Source organism: Pelobates fuscus, chromosome 1 (assembly GCF_036172605.1).
Source record: "Pelobates fuscus isolate aPelFus1 chromosome 1, aPelFus1.pri, whole genome shotgun sequence".
NCBI lineage: Eukaryota > Metazoa > Chordata > Amphibia > Anura > Pelobatidae > Pelobates > Pelobates fuscus.
Genome location: NC_086317.1, coordinates 400208364 through 400232674, shown reverse-complemented (window position 1 = coordinate 400232674; position 24311 = coordinate 400208364). Strand labels below are relative to the sequence as shown.

Sequence of the window (24311 nt, the reverse complement as noted above, 5' to 3'; positions counted from 1 at the left end):
GACCCCTCTTATCTTGACATTCCGGCTTCTGTGCCGGTCCTCTATTGCGTCCAGGCGGTTGGAGAGCAGGGTCTGGGTGCGCTGCAGCTCTGTGTTTTGAGCCTCCAATTGCAGGCAACGTGCGGTGAGGCCCTGCGAGTCCATCTCTGTCTTTTTCACTCGCCCCTCCACGGTGTGGATTTCTTCTCTCAGAACCGCCATGTCGGCTGCAAAGAGGGAGCGGATATTGCTTAGGAGGGCTTTTATATCTCCCTTAGTGGAGGGCAATTTGTTGTCTTCATCTGAAGATATGTTGTGTAGGCCCCCTGTGCCAGGGAATTCGTCTAGTTCATCGAGGATCTGTTCTCCGGAGGAAGTTGATGCCGCGTCGCCATATTGGTTTGGCGTGGGAGTTTCTGCAGCCTTGGCGGGTCGGAGGAGAAGCGCTCCAATATCGCGGCTTCCCCCCCAGTTTTACGGCCCCCTGGTGTCTAGATTTCTTTCCCATCTCGTGTGGCTGTGTTTTAGGTCGCTGTAGGTAAGTTATGGTCAGTTAATTTGCGTTTTTCAGGCTTTTGGATGCGGAGCTCTGGTGATACACGCCTGCTTCAGTTGGCTGTTGGCTCCGCCCCTAGAAAAAGTAACTTTTTAATGTTTCTTTTGAACGAATGGAGACTGGGTGAGAATATAACAGAGAAGGTAAGGGCATTCCACAAGAACGGTCCAGAGAAGTCTTGAATGAGAGCATCAGAGGCGAGAATAAAAACAGAGGATAGATTCAGGTCTTTGGCACAGTGCATTGACCTAGATGGGACATACTTGTGTATTAGGAAGGATAGGTAGATTGGAGCAGCATTATATAAAGATTTGTAATTAAGTACCAGAATCTTAAATTGAGGCCTATATCAAACAGTAAGTCAATGTATGGACTGACACAGGGAGGAGGCATGGATGGTGTGGACAGGAAGAGGAGTCTTGCTGCCGCATTCATTATAGACTGCATCAGGGCAAGTTAGGAACATGTAAGACCACTGAGAAGCAGATTGCTGTAGTCAAGGAGAGCAGACATCCAGTTGGAGATAGCAGAAAGGTAGCCAGAGACACAAGTCAAGAAGGGTGGCAAGAGATAAGGAAAGGAGAGATATATTTGTGTGTCATCCACATAAAAAAGATATTGGGAGCCAAAGGTGCTGATGAGTGTACCAAGAGAGGCAGTATAGAGCGAGAATAGCCAGGGACCAAGGACAGAACCTTGGGGAACGCCAACAGAGAGGGGTTGGGGAGAAGAGGCAGAGCCAGAAAAAGAAACACTGAAAAAGTGCTGGCAGAAGTAGAAGTGCCAAGAGAGAGCAGTATCTCGTAGATACTCGTATGGAGGATGAGAAGAAGCTGTTGATCAACAGTGTCAAAAGAAGCAGAAAAGTCATGGAGAAATAGGATCGTAAAGTGACTACGAGATTTAGCAGCGATGTAATCATTGGATTCTTTGGTCACAGCTGTTTTGACAGAGTGACGAGCGCAGAATCATTGGATTCAAGGAAGTCTGTCAATATTGCATACACAACTCTCTCAAGGATCTTGGAGGCAAACGTCAGCAGTTAGATAGGGCAGTAATTGGATGGGCAGTTAGGGTCAAGGTTTGGCTCTTTCAGAATCAGGGTTACGGTTGCATGTTTGAAGGGTGAAGGAAATATGCCAGAGTAGAGGGAGAGATTGAAAAAAGCAAGAGGAGGAGGCAGAGTGCGGATGAGATACGAAGGAATAGGATCAAGGGAACAGGCGAGGGGATGGGAGGAACGGAGCAGAGCAGAGACCTTTTCTGCTGTAGTTCATGCAGACGAGCATAGAACAGCTGAGGGAGTGGGGTTGAGGAAGGTATTGGTAGGAGAAGGAGAAAGATGGAAGATCTCTTTCCTGATTGTAATTGTTCTGGTGTATATAACCCTGCAGGCTTTTCAATGTAAACGCTGTCTTTTCCAAGAAAAAGCAGTGTTTACATTGCAGCCAAGTAACACCTCTACTGGCAGTCACTCAGATGGCCACTAGAGGTGTTTCCTGTGTCAGTACCACACAGTGTGCAGCACTGACGTTCAGCATAGAGATGCATGGAGGCACTGAACGTTCCCCATAGAGATGTAATGATTCATAGCATCTCTATGAAGTGATGCTGATTAGCGCAGCACTGTGTTTTGTCGCGCATGCACAATGGCTTCTCAATGTTTTCCTATTGGAAAGCATTGGATTGGCTGAGATCATCATGACGATCTCAGCCAAGGGGGCGGAGCGTGAGTGGGGCTAGCCGTGTCAGACCCGTGCAACGCTGAAAGAAACGGATTAAAAACACCTTTCCCTTTGGTGACGGAGGGCCAGCCACCTAAAAAGTGTTTTCACAACTATAGTGACAGGAGTACGTTTGTATTCCTGCCACTGCAGTGTTCTTTTAAGGCAATGATATATTGTGAGTGTGTTGACAACAAACATGCAATACCATCTGTGACGGAATGCTGGCACTCCGACCGAGTACCTCCACCAATCGATGCTCCTAGTGCTCGCTGAGGACTCCAAGCACTCCGACCAACACAATTAGCACTGCAGACCCCACTTCCATGGATGCAGCTGCGCCGGGGTCTCGCCGTCTCTCACCCACCCTGGATCCAAAGCCAGTATCCAGCTTCCAGTGGGTGAACCTCTTCTAAATCCAGAGAGCAGGAACTAGGAACAAAACAAGCTCTTGCAAGAGCTGACACATATTGGATATCAGCCAATCACAGACAATACAAACAAAACACTCCCACAGTGACATCACAATCCCTCCTCTCTATCCTGGAGATAATTGGGAAGTAATCAAATTATCTCCCAGGACAGAGGCAAGACTCCATTAACCATATGGTTACAAAAAGACATAAAATTTCACAATGTTACAATTACTACATAAAACATATACGTGCAACATATCCCCAGATAGCTTAGATCTGAGTGCACATTATTCACATACATACAATTCAATCGCCATGGAGCCAAAGTCTTTTCCATAGTCTTTCGTTACACGAATTTTATCTCCATGGCATAGCTATCTGGGGTAGCACTACTCACATACTGAAAGTCCCGAACAACCCGGCAGAAATACCCAACTAAACCTTATTGAAGGGTAAAATACAGCTATCAGCACAGGGGCCATAGTCGGAAGGCAGGAGGCTAGCCAGTAGCCCCCTCCAGGAACAAGTGGCGAAGGGCACTTCGTCACACCATCCAAATTCTGAAACTATTATCATACAAAAAAACAGTAAAACTGTGACTGGAAAAAGAGCTTGTCAAGAAGTTATTCAACAGCTGCGTTGTCGGTCATAAAATCTAAATGTAGGAAATCAATGAGTGAAGGCCTTATATAAGTAGGAATGATGCCAGCAAAGAATGACATATAATTGTTGGTAGTTGGGTGCACAATGCTCCTGTTTTTTAAAAACTACAATCTACTGCATCAGTCATCTTTCTTTTTCGACTACTCTCCAGCCTTTCTTTACCGAATTTACATCTTCTCCCTCTTTTTTCCACCTTACCCTCTAGGTGTTTGGATGGGATTAAAGCTAAAATTAAACATTTAAAAACTAAATAAGTTTTTTTTTATTTTTTTTTTAACCCCTTAAGGACGCGGGACGGTTCAGGACCGTCATCGGCATTTTTGCGTTGCCGACCGACGACGGTCCTGAACCGTCCTAAATTTAAGAGGTACTTACCCGATCGCCGTCGTTCCCCCGGCGGCGATCGGCGTTGCTCCCGTTGTGGGGAGACTGCCTGCAGCCCAGACAGTCTCCCCATGGCGGATTAGGACCCCTGTGGCCATGTGATCGCCCAACAGGGCGACCACATGGTCACAATAGGTGTCCTAGACTCTGCCTGCAGGGGGACTGTCTGTGCTGACAGGCAGTCTCCCTGCCAGTGTAAAATCAAAAAAAAATTAAAGTTATAGTGAATAAAAAAAAAATATTATTATATATGTGTATATATATGATATATAGACATATATTATACCTATATAATATATGTCTATATATCATATATATAATGTCATGCTAAGTGTATTTTTATATTAATATGTACATATATTAATATAAAAATACACTTATAATTAATTTACACACGTATATATATAATATATATAATAACTATATATATATTGTATATATATATTATTATAAAATACGAATAATAAATAATTTAAATTAAATTTAAAAAATTAAAAATAATAATAAAAATTAAAAAAAATATATATATCTATACGAAATGTTATTCTAACTGTATTTTGATATTAATATATATATATTTATATCAAAATACACTTAGAATGAAATTGTATATATATCTATGTATATATAAATAAATAAAAAGAATACAAACTATTCATATGTCCATATACAAAATGACATAAATAATTATATAAATATACACGTAGACTTCAAATATATAAATATGCATATATATTTAAATTCTACGTGCATATTTATGTAATATTTTTACATAATTAAGTTATTTTATTGATTGCAATTTAAGGGACCTGCCTGCCAACCCAGGCCAAAAGTCTAGAGAATTTAATTTGCTAGCACTGTATTTTACCCTGTAACGTTCTACGACACCCTAAAACCTGTACATGGGGGGTACTGTTTTACTCGGGAGACTTTGCTGAACACAAATATTAGTGATTCAAAACAGTAAAACGTATCACAGCGATGATATTGTCAGTGAAAGTGACTTTTTTTGCATTTTTCACACATAAACAGCACGTTTACTGATGATATAATTGTTGTGATACATTTTCCAGTTTTGAAACACTAATATTTGTGTTCAGCAAAGTCTCCTGAGTATAACAGTACCCCCCATGTACAGGTTTTATAGCGTTTTTGAAAGTTACAGGGTCAAATATATGGGTCAAATATTTTTACATTGAAAATGACCAGGTTGGTTACGTTGCCTTTGAGAGCGTATGGTAGCCCAGGAATGAGAATTACCCCCATGATGGCATACCATTTGCGAAAGAAGACAACCCAAGGTATTGCAAATGGGGTATGACCAGTCTTTTTTAGTAACCACTTGGTCACAAACACTGGCCAAAATTAGCGTTCAATTTAGTTTTTTACTTTTTTCACACACAAACAAATATGAACGCTAACTTTGGCCAGTGTTTGCGACTAAGTGGCTACTAAAAAAGTCTGGACATACCCCATATTGAATACCCTGGGTTGTCTACTTTAAAAAAAATATGTACATGTGGGGTGTTATTCAGCGATTTATGACAGATAATAGTGTTACAATGTCACTATTGATAAATTTTAAAAATATATGTTTTGAAACCGCAATATCCTACTTGTACTTATAGCCCTATAACATGCAAAAAAATAGCAAAAAGCATGTAAACACTGGGTATTTTTAAACTCAGGACAAAATGTTGAATCTATTTAGCAGTTTTTTTCATTCGCTTTTGTAGATGAATAAAAGATTTTTCACATAAAAGTCAAAAAACATGTATTTTTTTTCAATTTTTCATCATATTTTTTCATTTTTTAAAAATTAAATTACATGAGATTATATAAATAATGGTATGTAAAGAAAGCCCCTTTTGTCCTGAAAAAAACAATATATAATTTGTATATGAACAGTAAATGAGAGAGCGGAAAATTACAGCTAAACACAAACACCACAAAAGTGTAAAAAGATGCCTGGTCGCAAATGTACAACATCGCAAAAAAAGTCCAGTCCTTAAGGGGTTAAAGTGTCTAAAATGACTTATTATGGGACTGCCCTTTAGATGAGCTATGAAGAGCATATATAAAGTAAGGGTTAAAACTTTAGGACAGAGGAATTCAAACAAAAAAAAAAACACCATATGCAGCACTGGTTTTTTTTTTTTACATTTTTTTATTTAAAATAAAAAATGAATTGTAAAGAACACACAGAGATATCACCTGAGAAAGCAATATGCACATAAAGCAAGTCTCAAATCTTGGTCTACTAGCTACCCATATCCAACATTCTCCAGTAACGAAACCTCAAAACTGTGTTAATGAAGTCCCATCCCATTATCCTTTATAAAGTGCAGGAAAGGGCAATGCACGTTTTAGCTGATGCGCAGCAGGTCCTAGGGTACATTCTTATTGACACACTGTACAAAATGCTTCTAAAATGGACATAAAAGTGTTTCGCATATGCTGGGGGAAAAAAAAAAAACGACACCAAGTGACTCAAACACAGAAACATACAATCAGTGTTTGTGCAGTGATATATTGTGAACACGTTGTAAATACACATTTGAGGTAGTCTTTTCGTTTGTAAACAGCAATTATTAAGTATTTATATATAGCTCTGTGGCGTGCCGAGATTCAAAGTTACATTCGTTGAGGACAAATAGCAGTATGTAACACAATTATGAGCTCATAAGGCTGATGTGGTGAAACAGGATATTCTCACATTTATAGAGCTTTTTAGAACACTGAAATAGCATAGAAAGCCCTATTTGCAGGGCAGTTAGGCATCGGTATCCCTAACCTAAACACGCCTTAATCATTATACCCATAAGATGCTCAGGCCACTGCTACATAAAGAATGAAGGCCTGCATTGATGAGTAGAACACACAGGAAATCTACCCATCTGGCACAGAGTTCTTGTTTAGAGAAGGGCTGACATAAGGAATTACAGTCCGAGAGGAAGAGCTTGTACTTGAATTTACAAAAACATTCTGCGACAAAACGTTTTTCGCAACAGGACGTGGAGGTGAACCTATTCTTTCTGGCAATGATGGCTGGTAGCGATACTGATATCCATAAGGCCTGAAGTGATAGGTAAAATATTCCAACGTGTGCATGAGTTCAGCTTTCACATAGTGAAAGGATATCGCCAGGTCTGAGCAACAAGAGGGACCCTGTGGAGTAAAATAGATCATTATATTATTATAGAATTGATTCACATGAAGTGTCTACTTAAAGGGGCAATAAGCATCAAAACAATGTTAGCTTAATGAAGCAGTTTTGATGTATAGATCATCCCCAGGCAGTGTCATGTTCGGTTCTCTGCCATTTAGGAGCTTAATCACTTTGTTTTTGGATCCAACCAACACCTCCCCTGGCTATGACCCACAAAGCCCCTCTACACACTTCCTGAAAAGAGAGCGTAATGGACAGTGTGTTTTATTTGGAGTGTTTCCACCTGTTCTGTTCTTTGCCTACTAGAGCCTGCAACAAACTCCTGTGTGCTTTTAACCCCTTAAAACCGGAGGGTGTACTATTACACCCTATTCTAAGCAGCTCTAAATGCCGCAGGGCGTAATAGTACGCCCTCCGGTTTTTCTTACTTACCCGGTCTCCGGCGATCCCACGCCGGTGATCGCGGTTGGGGAGACTAACCTGGGATCCCCGAGAAACCCCCGCGGCGGATCCTGCCTCCTCCGGGCCCCCCCAGCCATGTGAGAGTGAGGTCCTTGCGAGGACCTCACAATCACATGGCCGGGTTAGCTGGCTGCTGCATTGCCAGCAGGGGGACTGCCTGTAATGACAGTTAGTCCCCCTGCTGGCTGGAAATCAAATAAAATACAGTTAATCAGTGTAAAAAAAAATAATTATATACATATACACATATACACACATACACTGTCTAGGTGTATTTTACTATCTATCTATCTATCTATCTATTATCAATGTACACGTAGACTGATACTGATTAAATATAAATATATATATATAATTATTGTTATATATATATATATATATATATATATATATATATATATATAATATAAAAAAATGTAAATACGTTAAAAAATAAAATTAAAAAAATAATTAAAAATAAATAATTAAAAAACATATAGATGTGTGTTATTTCATTCTAACTGTATTGTGATATTAATATATATATATATCAAAATAAACATAGAATGAAATAATATATATCTATATACATAAATATATATGTATATATCACTATATATATATATATATATATATATATATATACCTATATATAAATAAAAATATTTTTAAAAAATTATACATATATATATATATATATATATATATATATATATACACACACATACACATATTAATTCTACATATATATTTATGTAATATTTTTACATAATTAGGTATTTTAATTAATTACAATTAGCGGGACCTACCTGACAACCCATGCTGAAAGTATAGGGAATTTAATTTGCTAGCACTATATTTAACCCTATAACTTTCCAAGACACCATAAAACCTGTACATGGGGGTTACTGTTTTACTTGGGAGACTTCACTGAACACAAATATTAGTGTTTCAAAACAGTAAAATTGTATTACAATGATGATATCACCAGTAAAAGTGAAGTTTTTTGCATTTTTCACACACAAACAGCACTTACACGGACGATATTATTGCTGTGATACTTTTTAATGTTTTGAAACACAAATATTTGTGTTCAGTGAAGTCTCCCGAGTGCAACAGTACCCCTCATGTACAGGTTTTATGGTGTTTTCAAAATTTACAGCGTCAAATATAAGGCTTGTGTTTCATTTTTTTCACATTAAAATTCGCCAGACAGTTACGTTGCCTTTGAGACCCTATGGTAGCCCAAGAATGAAAATTACACCTATGCTGGTATACCATTTGCAATAGTAGACAACCCAAGGTATTGCAAATGGGGTATGTCCAGTCTTTTTTAGTAGCCACTTAGTCACAAGCACTGGCCAAAATTTTAGTTTTTTTAATTTTTAACACACAAACAAATATTAACCAGTGTTTGTGACCAAATGGCTACTAAAAAAGACTGGGCATACCCCATTTGCATTACATTGGGTTGTCTACTATTGCAAATGGTATGCCATTATGGGTGTAAATTTAATTCCTGGGCTACTATACAGTCTCAAAGGCAACGTAACCAATCTGGCGAATTTCAATTTCAAATGTAACGTGCTATATTTGACCCTGTAACTTCCCAAAACACCATAAAACCTGTACATAGGGGGTACTGTTGTACACGTAAGACTTTGCTGAGTACAAATATGTGTATTTTATTGCAGTAAAAGCAAACCGTATTATGACATTGACAGTTAAAATGTCATGTATAACTAAAGAAAATAAAAAAAAATCTTATTTCCTCCCATTTTTTTCATATTAAATTATTTTCATAGCTAAATTTTTTATATTAAATGAAAGCCCTGTGTCCCATAAATACAATGATATATAATAAGGGTAGGTGTATTTAATATGAAAGAGGTGAATTACGGTTGGACAGACATGTAGCGCAAATGCCAGGTTTTGTTTAAGTTTTGTTTTGTTCACAACGTGTACATTTGTCTCAGTCCTTAAGAGGTTAAAGTTCAATCAACAGACCAGGAGATAACACCTTCTAGGGTAAACACACTGTAAAAATGATTTTTTTCTTGGAGCTTGAGTGAGTCACAGCCAGGGGAGGTGTGGCTAGGACTGCATTAAGATAACTGATCAAACTCCTAAATGACAGGGAATTACACACTTATACATAGCATGATATATACACAAAAACTGCTACTATTAAGCTAACATTGTTTTGGTGCCCTATTGGCCATCACTACTGTGAAGGCGATTCCGGTCTCTCTTATGGTGGGGTGAATTCCTTGATTCTCTTTGGGGTATTTACCATAGATTACGGATTCCAATATATGCCTGTATCATGTGATGTATTATGTGATGTATAAATATATATTTTTGTGCGCATCACAAACAACTATGTTTATCTTCTTTTAAATATACCATGTGACATATATATATGTTTATTTATTCTGAATATGTTGAATTATGGATTAACACATTTTTTTTTTCCTGTTTATGTTTGTTTTAATTGATTTCCTTGGCAACCATAGTCAACAGATGTGTATGGTTGGGAGGATCTCAATCATTTTGGGTGGCCACACAGTTCTACAGGTGCTCTTCATTATTTATTTTCCTCATGGGTATATAAGGGTTTTATACACTAATTTACTACAGGTTACCGTGATAAAGGCATTTTGTCGAAACGTTGGGGGCTTATTGGTTGACTCTTGTCCTTCTTCTCACTAGGTCGGGTATGCTTTTCTTTTCTTTGTATGTATAATTATTTTTGGGTTTATAACAAATGTTTTGGTATCTCATACAGATATTTTTGGATCCTTGTATTCAGTGATTTATGCATTGTGTATTCTGTCTATAGGCTACTCCAGAACTTGCAGGTGTTACATTGTATTTTTCATTTGACATTGTATGTCTTTTTCATTTGTTGATACAGTTAATGAGAGAGCCTGCTACTGTGACCCATTTAATAAAAATCATCTGTGTCATGATATTGCATGCCGTTGCTGTTGTGGCAAAAAAAAAAAAGGACAAGTGAGCACTTTATGACATTAAGGCTGCAGTATATTAACCCCTAAATGACAGATGACTTGTAAAGATAAAGGAATTAACATAACTTAAACTATGTCAAAGGACTGCTCATTTTAATGGCTTTAATTTCAGTGTTTGCAAAAATAAGCATAACCTTTTATATATTTGTGCTGTAGTTAATCTCATTACTAACATGGAGGCCAAGTCACATTTTCGAAATCTTTTCAAGAATCCAAGAGACTTAAACTAGCCCTGTGTTGACTGATTTTCTTTAATGCAATTTGTGTGACTATTTGACTGCTTTAGTGGTGAGGAGAACTAAACTCTCACATATCAGGCACTGATTAGCTTGACTGTTTGGAACAGATAGCCTGAGATCTTTGCCCACAGGTTCAAAAATATAAGCACAATTGTTAAGCTACCTGAATAAATTAAAGGGGGGAGATGGTAGAAATGTTGTCTTAAAATATATTTTAGAACTTACTTCAACAAGAGGATAGAAACAATAGTCTCTGTAGAGTTCATCCACTGCAAATTTTGAGGTTAAATGGTACTCTGGAGTAAATGGGTTGAAGGTTTCTCTTTTTTTATTGTCTCTTGTATCAACTGCCGAAATGCCCATTGTCTCCATGCACCTTCCTAATTCAAGGTCTTCCACAGGTGAATCATGAGTACAGTTCCCTGCACGAAATCCTTCCACAAAACGTTTCAGGGATTCCTTGGTAAGTACGTAACCAGCTCCTCCACTCATATACCCTTGGTTGACAAAGAGCTTGAAACGCTTACCAAAGTATATGGGTTGATCTGGTGTATAATTTGAGAGCATCAGGCGTAAATTCTCCATAATAACATATGTGTCATCATCTGCTTTTAAGAACCAATCAGCCTGGTCAAAATAGTGTTTGTGTATGTAATGAAAGGCCCGTATAGTTTTCCAGTAGAGTTCATCTCTTCCTTCTTTAGTGCCCAAACCAATAGTTGGGAAGTTCTCATTGGGTACAGAGCTCATGAATAAAGTAATATTGCAGTGACGCGTCCAAGAGTGTTTCACATGAATGGCTTTGGTTTGTAAATTACCCGGGGCAGTCATTATCCAACACAATACGCGCACCTTGCGAGAAAGGTCTTCACTTACGCTGCTGTTGTCTAGTACACAGAGATACAAAATGTATGATGTTAGTAAGAAACGGAAATAATGCCAATAATGTAAATAGAAAAAATCCAGTCTAACATGATGCCGGACAGAGGAAGTTATTACCATCTGAATATTAGCAAAGGTAAAACAAAAACCCGGTTAACGGAGAAACCATCTTCATTTTAAAAGTGTACAACACTACTACCTTAAAGGGACACTATAAGCCCTTAGACCGCTTCAGCTCATTGAAGTGGTCTGCGTGCAGTGCTGGTCTATCCTTAACGTGGAGCAAAAGGGGCAGCTGCGCCGGGCCCTGTCATCCTAGGGGTCCCAAAGCAGATGACCCTTCAACCCGCCGGCCACCGTGGTGCGTGCGGCCTGTGTGGAACTGCCACCGCGGGCCACACGATGAGGGGGCCCATTGGATGGCCCATGATCTAAGGGCCACCTGATAGCAATGTATTTTCAGGGGCCCAGTCAGCACTGCAGCGCTTTCAAAGCACCTGTGATGATGTCACAATGCTGGGATGAGGTCACTGCCAACCAGCATTCACAGAGCGTGAGGAAAAGAAGTGGCTGCCTCATCAGCCTGAGGCAGCCACTGGACCCCAGGGGAGTCATCCACCTGCACCTAAAAGGTAGGACACAGGAGGGTGACTAAAGAATTTACATTTTGCATCTTTGTATGTGTATAAGTTTGTATGTGTCTGTATGCGTATCTGTATCGGTGCATCTGTATCTGTGTATCCGTATCCCTATCTGTGTGTATGTATGTCTGGATGTGTATCTGTGTCTGTATGTGTATCTGTGTGGTATGCATATGTGTGTCTTTATGTGCATCTGTGTGTCCATATGCCTGTGTCTCTGTATCTGTAAGTACGTGTGTAACTGTGTGTCTGTATGCATATCTGTTTGTTTATTTGTGTGTGTGTGTGTATGTGTATCTGTGTGTGTAAATGTTTGTCTGTATGTGTGTCATTGTATTTATCTAAATGTGTATCATTCTGTGTGTCTGAGTATCTGCATGTGTGTCAGTGTGTGTGTCTGTATCTGTATGTGTGTTATTGTATGTGTGTATCTGCATGTGGGTCTGTGTATGTATCTGTATGTTATTGTACGTATGCATGTTTGTCAGTGTATTTGTCTGTGTATCTGTATGTGTGCTAGTGTGTCTGTTTATCTGCATGTTTGTCAGTGAGTGTATCTGTGCATCTGGATGTGTGTAAATGTGTATCTGCATGTGTTTCTGTGTATGCACTTGTGTGTATGCGTATCTGTCTTTGCATGTATCTCTATGTATGTCAGTGTCTGCATCTGTATGTGTGTCAGTGTGTGTATTTTGTCTACTTAGTGTGGCTAAGTGTGTATTTATATATATATTTTGTGTGGGGGTGGAGTGTGTGATTGCATGCTAGGCCCAGGGGGCCCAAACAAATGCCTGCCCAGGGTCCAGTCAGTATTAAAGACAGCCCTGGTGCAGTGTCCCGGTCAGTTTAACCCTGCAATGGTAATTATTGCAGCTATTGTTAAACTGCAATAATTACATTGCAGGGTTGATTCAACCTTTACTGGCTGTCCACAAGACAGCCACTAGAAGTGCTTCCGGTTTGTTAGGTGACTTATGGACCTTTTTTTTTTTATGCTATGCATGAGGACATCCAGCGTCAGCTAAAACCCCTTAGGAAAGCATTGATTCAGTGCTTTCCTATCGGTTGCCGTAATCCTGTGCATTAGTTCCCCGATGTCAGCTGATGTCGGAGGGGGAGGGGGGAGGAGCAGAGGCAGAGCCTGCCCCTGCCCAGATGAACATTTGGTTCTGGATTCAGGTAAGTGAATTAAGGGTTCTTAATTATATCTGCACTGTGGGGGAGCATGAGCGAATGGGGCACTATAGGGTACTATACTGTTAGGAATACAATTTAGTTTCTCTTTAAAAGACATCTGTAACTAAAAATGCTGCTTACAAAAATAAATAAAGTCATGGCAGCAAGATTAAAAAATAAATTAAATACATTTATGACTGGGTGTATGTGCACACTTAAAGAGAAAGCGGAAGAAACATATAACAAAAGTGACTGAATAGACCAGATCTTTAAAAAAGCCACTGTCATGATGAGGATACAAAACCTACTGCCTTTTACTACTTTGACTTTTATGCAATAAAATGGGGAGTGGTTTTGCCTATCGGATGGCCCAAGCACTTAGGGCCACCAGAATGGTATTGCTGAACAGAGGCCCGGTTAGGCACAGCGTCCGTTTAAGAGCGAAACCGGGCTCATGTAGTATCGGATTCTGGGAGGAAGTGACAGCCTGTCTCTTCCTCCCAGACATACAGCGCGCTGACCAGGACAGAGTGCGCCGGCAGCGAGGAGTAAGCAGCACACCAGCCTCAGCCAGAACCCAGCAGCACACCAGCCTCAGCCAGCAGCACACAACACACCAGCAGTATATCAATAGCCAGAAGCACTCCTAACAAGTCACCCTCCTGCAGAAAATAAGGTAACCTAACAGGGGGTGATTGCAAATATAAACATTCTGACCTGTGTGTGTGTGTATCTGTGTTTTAAGGTGTGCATGTGTCACTGTGTGCATCTGTGTGTCAGTGTCTGCGCCTATGTGCGAGTGTGTTTATGTGTGTGTCAGTGTGTGTATCTGAGTGGGTGTGTATTTCTGTGTGTCAAGGTGTGTTTATGTGTCACCATGTGTCAGTGTGTGTATCTGTGTGTGCATCTGTGTGCATCTATGTGTCAGTGTATCTAAGTGTGTATGTATGTGCCAGTGTGTTTATCTGTGTGTCAGTGTGTGTATCTGTGTCAGTGTATCTGTCAGTATGTGTAACTAAGTGTGTATATATATATATATATATATGATTGTGTATGTGCCAGTGCAGATCTGTGTGCTGGTGTCTAAGTGCCAGTGTGTGTGTATATATCTATGTGTGTATGTGCCAGTGTGTGTGTGTATATATCTGTGTATATATCTATGTGTGTATGTGCCAGTGTGTGTGTATATCTATGTGTGTATGTGCCAGTGTGTATCTGTGTGTATCCAAGTTTGTGCATGTGCCAGTGTGGGTATCTTTGTGCCAGTGTATCTGTGTGTGTGTGTATATTTGTGCCAGTGTCTGTATCTGTCTGTGTGTGTGTGTGTGTGTGTGTGAGTGAAACAATACACCCCACACTCAGGTTCGCAATGTAATCCGACCATCCACCTAAGAGGTGCTCCTTGAAGGTGGCAGACACCACAATCTGTTTGAATCTGGCAAGTAATATAAAACACAGGTGACACTCCAAAGCTCTGGATGGTGAATTGATCAGATACATTTATCAATTTATCTACCAGACAACCACTAGAGGGACTTCCGTGTTCTTAGATGACTTTTGGTCATCTAAACAATGCTGGACGTCCTCACGCTATGCATGAGGACTTCTAGTGCCGCTGAAATCCCAATAGGAAAGCACTGAATAATGCTTTCTTATGGGACAATCCTAATGCGAGCGTTACCATTGCCGCGCATGCCATTAGGTCTCCCCCGCATGCGGCCGGCAAAGAGTGTTGGTGGAGCTGAATCAGCGCCGAGGGACATTGGCAATAGACCCAGGTAAGTGACAGAAGAGGTTAACGGGGGTGGGTCTTGACTGAAGGTGAAGCTACAGTACCTGGCACTATAGTTTCCCTTTAATCATGCATTACAAGTGCAAAATTTAATTAGGTATATATTTATGATTTACCTATTCTTACAAGAAAGAATGTTATGCCTGTTTAATGGAAATATTAGCATATGCTTGTGTCTAAAACAAATATTATGTACTTTCATCTACATTAGAGAATACTCCATGTCATGTCTTTACACATCTTTTCCATTTACTCTAGTTCACAGCTTAGCTGTGTAATCTATGCAGTGGCGTACATACCAGGGTCGCAGGGGTCGCGGCTGCGACCGGGCCCGGCCCACCAGGGGGCCCGGCCGCCCCTGCGACCCGGTATGTACGCTCTGGGCCAGCCTCTTCTCCTGGGGGGGCCCAAGAGCCGGCCACCTCAGGGCCCCCCGAGGCTGGCCCTGCTTACACCCGGCGGCCGGCTGGTGCGCGAGGGAGCACTCTCCCCTGAGTGCTTCCTCTTCAGCTCCCTCGCGCACCGCACTGATACCGGAGCCGGAAGATGACGTCATCTTCCGGCGCCGGTATCAGTACGCGGCGCGCGAGGGAGCTGAAGAGGAAGCACTCAGGGGAGAGTGCTCCCTCGCGCGCCCGCAGGACCAGCCAGCCCGCCGGGTGACCGGCCCCCCCAGGAGCCCAGCAGCACCACTGGACCCCAGGGAATCCCCTCAGCACTCCAAAAGGTAAGGAGGCTGGGGGGATTAAATTAAAAAAAAAACATGTGTAAGTGTAAGTGTGTGTGAGTGTTAGTGTGTGTGAGTGTTAGTGTGTGTGAGTGTTAGTGTGTGTGTTAGTGTGTGTGAGTGTTAGTGTGTGTGAGTGTTAGTGTGTGTGAGTGTTAGTGTGTGTGTTAGTGTGTGTGTGTGTGTTAGTGTTAGTGTGTGTGTGTGAGTGTTAGTGTGTGTGTGAGTGTTAGTGTGTGTGTGAGTGTTAGTGTGTGTGTGTGTGAGCGTTAGTGTGTGTGTGAGCGTGTGTGTGTGTTAGTGTGTGTGTGTTAGTGTGTGAGCGTTAGTGTGTGTGTGTGTGTGTGTGTGTTAGTGTGAGTGTTGGTGTTTGTGTTAGAGTGTGTGTCTGCTAGTGAGTGTCAGTGAGTGTGTTACTGTGTGTGTCTGTTACTGAGTGTGTGTGTTAGTGAGTCTGTTTGATGTCTGTTAGTGAGTGTGTGTTTGTCAGTGAGAGTGTATGTTTTGTAAGTGAGTGTGTATGTATGTCTGCTGCTGAGTGTGTCTTTGTCAGTAAATGTGTGTGTCTGTTAGCTAGTGTGTATGCATTTGTTCGTGAGAGTGTGTGTGTGTGTGTGTCTTCAGCACTTACCTTTCTCCAGCGCCGGACTCCCATGGCGCTGGGGATCCCTCCGCCTCTCAGCTCCGAATGCGCATGCACGGCAAGAGCCGCGCACGCATTCAAACCGCCCATAGGAAAGCATTACTCAATGCTTTCCTATGGACGTTCAGTGTCTTAAAATGGCGGAAGCGCCTCTAGCGGCTGTCAGTGAGACAGCCACTAGAGGCTGGATTAACCCTCAGTGAAACATAACAGTTTCTCTGAAACTGCTATGCTTTCAGCTGCAGGGTTAAAACTAGAGGGACCTGACACCCAGACCACTTCATTGAGCTGATGTGATCTGGGTGTCTGTAGTGGTCCTTTAAGTGTGTGTGCATCTGCATGCAGTGGCGTACATACCGCGGTCGCAACCCCTGCGACCAGGTGCCCGCCGCCATGTGTTGCTGCCCCGGCCCGCGCAGAGTAAGCGCGAGGGGGGGGGCCCACGGATCAATTTTCGCACCGGGGCCCCATGGGTCATGTGTACGCCACTGAATCTATGTCAGAGCTTTTCTTAAGTTCAATGATTATTTTTTTAATCATGTGATTAACTGACTCACTAATTAATCAACTTAAGTGATGTATATTCTCCTACTGAGATTTTGCACTTGTTATGCATAATTAAGTCTCCATAGAGCTGAAATGTTGCATTACACCTTTTTGTCAGGAGACTTACGCTCTAATAAATAGTGGGTATGTATCTGTGTACGTGTGTATGCGCAGACATCCCAGCAAACAAACACCAACACAACATGCAAACACACCTCTTCACACACAAACATGACATACAAAGACACCCCTGAAATCAAACTATACAATTATATACAAACATTCAAACACACCCTTCACTCAAACACCAATATTTTTCCATCTGTAGAAATTTGCCAAAAAATAAAACATCACGCTATGTTAATTGAAAGGTTTGCACTACAGTGCTAATATTTTTTATGGGGTTCTACGATGTTGGTACACTATCAAAGGGTTCCACGGGAAAAAATAGTTGGGAACACCTGGTCTAAGCAGCACAGAGGGGATGGCGGATGGGCTGTTAGAAACTCTTGTTTAGCATTAAAAATGGCTTAGCACTAATGGTGCCAGGGGGCTAGTATCCCTTTAAGAGAACAAACATTAGTTAATCATTGTATGAAGCCTTAGATAACATAAGGAAATAAAATGGAGTGGAATAACTAAAAAAACTAAACTAAACTAAAAAAAAAAAAAAACTAAATAAAAAGAGGAAAACAACTCAATTTATTGTATTTCAATTTTTAACTGTGATCAGATTATTGTTGGATGCAATGTATTAATTTATATTCAATTGTGGAATGTGCATTTAAGAAAAAAATATTCCTAAAACACAAAAAAACAAACACACAGACACACACACTAATCTTTGTTATAAGAGTAGCAAAGAGGACATAAAAGATTATAGCTCATAGAACATTAATAGCGGTTAAAGTAGTTAGAGGGTGATTTTACGAGGGTGAGGAATGACAGAAACCGGTTTTCTCACTTCTCTCAGTAACAGGCATTTCATTGTAATAGAGCACTCTAAATCCTGTTATGACAAGCTGATTAATATACTATAACAAATATTTTTATTTCTCCACTCCCTTAAAATCATTGGTTTTCAAGGAGGAACAATCATATTTAAATTGATATGTCAATATTTAACATAACATTCTTTGTCAGCCCTGTTCAGACTAAAACTATGTTGTATCTCCAGATCCATAGCAAGATTGGAAGCTTCCAACATGTAATCATTTAAAACATTCCACATTGTTTATTCCCAAAAGAGAGAACACTTTATGCTGATATCAATCATGGAAAGAAAAAAAAAAAAAAAAAAACATTTATTGATGGTTAGTTTAATAGAAGCTTGAGTGCCAAATATTGCATGTTACATACTTTTACAGCCACTGAAAAATGAAGCACACCAATGGGCAGAAGTGGTCTGGGTACCTGGAGTGTCCCTTTAAAGTTCTCAGTACATGTATTCTTAAATATGTATTGTTTTTTTAATTTGGCATAGATTGGTGGTAAAATGGTTGCATGAAAAGAGTCAAAATACCCCAAGTTTAATACGTTAGGTTGTCTTCTTTTAAAAAATAAAATAAAAAAAATAATACATACATGTGAAGGGTTATTCAGGGATTACTGACAGATATCAGTATATATGCATTCATTTTGAAAAAATGGAAATAACAAAGTGCTACTTAAATTTATAGCTTTCCCAAAAAAGCTAAGAACATGTTAACATTGGGTATTTCTATACTCAGGACAAAATTTAGAAACTATTTAGCATGGGTGTTTTTTGTTAATGCATACCAGATTTTGGGGGTCGAAGTTAGAAAAAGTGTGTTTTTTTTTTTTACACTTTTTCGTCTCATTTTATCATTTGTTTATAGTAAGTTATATGATATGAGAAAATAATGGTATCTTTAGAAAGACCATTTAATGGCGAGACAAACAGTATATAATATGTGTGGGTACAGTAAATGAGTAAAAAACACTGCAGAAATGTAAAATAGCTCTAGACCCAAACGATAAGAAAATGTAAAAGCGGTCTGGTCACTAAGGGGTTAAAGCCTCTGTCTCTTTTGCCTCTTCCCCAGCCCCTCTGTTGCTCGTTGCTCCCCCTCCCAGCCACTATGTTGCTCTTTGCCCCTCCTCATCCCAGCCCCTCTTTGTGTCTCTTTTGCTCCATAGACTCATTTGTGGGTCTCTTCCCCTCAGCACCTTGTCTCTTTATCCCAGCCCCCCATGTGTCTTAATGTCTCCCCCTGCCCCTCCACATGTTTTATTCCTCCCCCAGCCCCTCTGTGTTCATTCCCCCAGTCCAATCATGTGCCTCATTTCCCCAACCCCCTCATGTGTCTCATTCTCTCAGCCCCCTCGTGTGTCTCATTCTCTCAGCCCCCCTATGGGTTTCATTCCCCAAGCTCCCCCAAGTGTTTCAAGCCCCCCATGTGACTTATTCCCTCAGCCCTTCATGTGTCTCATTTCTACTCCTCCCTCCCCCATGTGTCTTACGTGCCAGTGTTCATTTTGGCGGCAAATTTCAATTTAGTTTTAGTCAGAGTCTTTAGACCAAAAAGCCATTTTAGTTTTAATTGTATTTTAGTCATCTGAATTGTTTTAGTTTTATAAAATTATCACTGGTCTTGACAGAAGGTGAAGCTACAGTGCCACTGGTCATGGGATGATGGGGACAGACTTTCACTGTCCCCATCATCCCATCCAATTTTTATTTTTTCCAGTACTCCATTTACACTAATTAAAAGACCACTATAGTGCCAGGAAAACAAACTTGTTTTCCTGGCACTATAGGGTCATTAGGTCCCCCCCAACCTCAGGGCCCATCCTCCCGCTGGGCTGAAGGAGTTAAAACCAGAGTTGAGCGAACCCGAACCGCAAAGGTCTTTGGACCCCGGAACCGAACACGGACATATCACTGTATGTTCGGGTTGGAGTTCGGTGTACGGCGATTAAATGGCGTGTTTTGAAAGGATGCAGGGCAGCCAATCAACAAGCGTTTGACTCGTGTGCCCTTAGAAGCCATCACAGCCATGCCTACTAATGGCATGGCTGTGATTGGCCAGTGCAGCATGTGACCAAGCCTCTATATATAAGCTGGAGTCGTTTAGTGCTGCACGCACATGAGCTCTTATTAGTGTAGGGAGAGGATGCTGCCGCTTTCAGGGACAGATTAGGAAAGAATTCTGCAAACTAGTACATTAGTGGGGTGAACTTCATATCTGAGAGTCAAATAGAAGCATCAAATACTGCGATTATATCGGAGTTTTAAAAAGTCTAATTTTTTTGGGGTGCTAAATAGTACATTAGTGGGGTGCACTTCATATCTGAGAGTCAAATAGAAGCGTCAAATATTGCTTACAGCGCAGTTGTAAACATTCTAATTGTTTTGCTGCTAAATAGTACATTTTGGGCGTGCTCTTCATATCTGAGAGTCAAATAGTGCGCTTACAGCTCAACTGTAAACACTTATTTTCTGGGTGCTAATCTGCTAAATAGTACATTAGTGGGGTGCACTTCATATCTGAGAGTCAAATAGAAGCGTCAAATACTGAGCTTACAGCGCAACTGTAAACACTTATTTTCTGGGTGCTAATCTGCTAAATAGTAAATTTGGGGCAGGCTCTTCATATCTGAGAGTCAAACAGAAGCGTCAAATACTGTGCTTACAGCGCAGTTTTAAACATTCTAATTGTTTTGCTGCTAAACTGCTAAATAGTAAATTTTGGGCATGCTCTTCATATCTGAGAGTCAAATAGAAGCATCAAATAGTGCGCTTACAGTGCAATTGTAAACACTTATTTTCTGGATGCGAATCTGCTAAATAGTACATTAGTGGGGCAGGCTCTTCATATCTGAGAGTCAAATAGAAGCGTCAAATATTGCTTACAGCGCAGTTGTAAACATTCTAATTGTTTTGCTGCTAAATAGTACATTTTGGGCGTGCTCTTCATATCTGAGAGTCAAATAGTGCGCTTACAGCTCAACTGTAAACACTTATTTTCTGGGTGCTAATCTGCTAAATAGTACATTAGTGGGGTGCACTTCATATCTGAGAGTCAAATAGAAGCATCAAATAGTGCGCTTACAGTGCAATTGTAAACACTTATTTTCTGGATGCGAATCTGCTAAATAGTACATTAGTGGGGCAGGCTCTTCATATCTGAGAGTCAAATAGAAGCGTCAAATAGTGTGCTTACAGCGCAGTTTTAAACATTCTAATTGTTTTGCTGCTAAACTGCTAAATAGTACATTTGCAGCCTGCAGTCCAATAAACAAAAAAAAATAAACAAATTGTTGACTATTGGCGGTTACATTGTCGTCTGACATAAAACATCTGTTAGTTTGGTGGGTGAACGCAAAGAATAAGGAGAGCATCAAATAAGGGACGTGGCCCTGGTCATGGTGCTGCTGGTGTTGGTGGAGCTCCTGTTTTCAAGGAGAGGACGTGGTCGATCTGTACCAGCTACACGCACAAGTGAAACACCTTCCTCATATGTGAGTACGCGACAGAACCTTCAGCGTTATTTGGTAGGCCCGAATGCCTCTCTACGAATGGTGAGGCCAGAACAAGTACAGGTGATAGTACATTGGATGGTTGACAGTGCCTCCAGTTCCAGCACATTGTCTCCCACCCGGTCCTCAGCTGAAAGCTCAGAGTTGGCACCTGCAGCCCAGCCCATGTCCATCTGTCTTTCACCTCACCCCCTTGCAAATCAGCCAAGCAGTCTGGGCCACAAGTCATCGCAGCAGTCTCTTATGCTTTTTGATGACTCTGCTGGCGGGGTTTCCATGAGCCATCCATCTAGCCCTGCCCCAGAAAATGAAGAGATTGAGTGCACTGATGCACAATGACTTATGTGTCAGGATGTGGACATGCAAGGACCACCGCAGCACGTCTCTGATGATGACGAAACACAGGTGCCAACTGCTTTGGCTTTCGGCAGTGTGCAGACCGGCAAGGAAGGCAGGGTTGAGGAGTGGGTGGAGATGATGTGGAGGATGATGAGGTCCTAGACCCCACATGGAATGAAGGTCATGCGAGTGATGTGTCCAGTTTGGAGGAAGAGCCGGTGGTCGCACAGAGGCACCAGCACAGCATAAGAGGGAGTAGGGTGCAAAAGCGGAGCAGCCGGCCCCTAGACAGTACACCTGCTACTGGCCCACCGCACCCAGGGACCGAGCACACCAAAGCCAGCTCCAAAGAGTTCCCTGGCGTGGCAGTTCTTCAGACAATGTGCTGACGACAAGACACAAGTGGTTTGCACGCTGTGCAATCAGAGTCTGAAGCGAGGCATAAACATGCTAAACCTGAGCACAACCTGCATGACCAGGCATCTACATGCAAAGCACGAGTTGCAGTGGAGTAAGCACCTCAAAAACCAAAAAAGGTCTCAGGCTCCTCCTGCTTCCTCTTCTGGTGCTGTCTCAGCCTCTTCCTCCACCTCTGGAGTCACAGTGGCACCTGCCACCCCGCAAACAGAGGATGTGGCAGCAACGCGACCACGTCCGCCACCGTCCCCAAGCATCTCTACACTCTCCCATGGAAGCTGGAAGCGTTCAGCTGTCCATCTCCCAAACACTGGAGAGAAAGAGTGTTCCTGGCCCTGAATGCCAGCATTTCAAAATTCCTGGCCTTTGAAATGCTGTCATTCCGTCTGCTGGAGACGGACAGTTTTAAAAAACCGGATGGCGGTGGCTGTCCCACAGTACGTGGTTCCCAGCCGTCACTATTTTTCCAGGCGAGCCATCCCTTCCCTGCACAACCAATTGGCGGACAAAATCAGGTGTGTACTGCACAACTCCATCTGTGTCAAGGTCCACATAACCACAGATACGTGGACCAATAAGCATGGGCAGGGACGCTATGTCTCCTTAACTGCACACTGGGCAAATGTAGTGACGGCTGGGCCTGAGGCGGATAGCAGTTTGGCGCATGTCCTTCCGCCACCAAGGATTGCAGGGCATTTTGCCTCTTTGCCTCCTCCTCCTACTGTGCTTCCTCCTCCTCTACCACCACCTCATCCAGGCAGCATAACACCTTCACCACCAACTTCAGCACAGCCAGGGGGAAACGACAGCAGGCTGTTTTAAAACTCATATGTTTGGGGGAAAAAACCCACACCGCTCAGGAGCTGTGGACGGGCATGGAACAACAGACGGATGAGTGGTTGTTGCCACTGAGCCTCAAGACCGGCCTGGTGATGTGCGATAATGGGCGAATCTCGTAGCAGCTCTTGGCGTATCCTGTTTGCCTCACATCCCTTGCCTAGTGCATGTGCTGAATTTGGTGGTGCATAAATTCCTGAAATATTACCCAGATATATCAGAGCTGCTGCAGAAAGTGCGGGCCATCTGTGCGTGCTTTCGTCATTATCACCCTGCTGCTGCTTGCCTGTCTGCACTGCAGCGTAACTTCGGCCTTCCCGCTCACTGCCTCATATGCGACGTGCCCACAAGGAGGAACTCCACCTTGCACATGCTGGAGAGACTGTGAGAGCAGCAGCAGGTGATAGTGGAGTTTCAGATGCAGCACGCACGGGTCAGTCGCTCTGCAGAACAGCACCACTTTACCACCAATGAGTGGGCCTCCATGTGAGACCTGTGTGCCATTTTGCACTGTTTCGAGTACTCCACCAACATGGCCAGTGCCGATGACAGTGCCTGCTTCTATGTCTCCTAGAAAAAACGCTTCGGGCGATGATGCAAGAGGATGTGGCACAGGAGGAAGAGGAGGAGGAAGAGGGGTAATTTCCACGGTTATCAGGCCAGTCATTCACAAGTGGCTTGGAGGGTGGGTTCTTGCACCAGCATAGGCCAGGTACACAATTGTCCAGCCAGGGCACAGTTCTGGAGGAGGATGAGGATGATGAGGATGAGGAGGAGGTTCACAGTAGGGTGGCACCCAACGCAGCTCGTGGGCATCACTGGAGCATGGCTGGGAGGCAGGGCCGGATTAACATAGGGGCTGATGGAGCTACAGCTCCAGGCCCAGGCCCATGGAATAGGCCCATTTAAAAATATATATATATATATTTTTATATTTATTATTATTTTTTTACACACTACTCTTAGGTTTGCCACCTGACTGGTATTTTAATGGCACAGCTGGTATTTGAGGCTGCCTGGCCAGTGCCAGTATTGCAGTTATACAGGCAATACAAATGTATTGTATTTCAGTATAAACGGAAATTACTCTGCAATACCAGCACTGGCCAGTAGGGGTCACTGTGTGTGTGGAGAGAGGCAGGGATAGGAAGTTACAGCATATCCCTCCCTGCCTTTCTCTACTTCTCACTGATCCATGGGGGAGC

General features: G+C 41.9%; 1 protein-coding gene across 1 annotated transcript in view; it reads right to left on the bottom strand.

Moving 5' to 3' along the window:
- Positions 1-648: 648 nt before the first annotated feature.
- LOC134568979 (glycoprotein-N-acetylgalactosamine 3-beta-galactosyltransferase 1-like) overlaps positions 649-24311 on the bottom strand; it is an 82435-nt gene continuing 58772 nt past the window's right edge. Inside the window, exons 3-5 of the mRNA XM_063427748.1 lie at positions 10829-11490; positions 6221-6890; positions 649-1923 (exon numbers count right to left, since the gene is read on the bottom strand). Coding sequence (XP_063283818.1) covers positions 6612-6890; positions 10829-11490 — 941 coding nt within the window. The 3' untranslated portion in view covers positions 649-1923; positions 6221-6611. The remainder of the gene's footprint in view (positions 1924-6220; positions 6891-10828; positions 11491-24311) is intronic.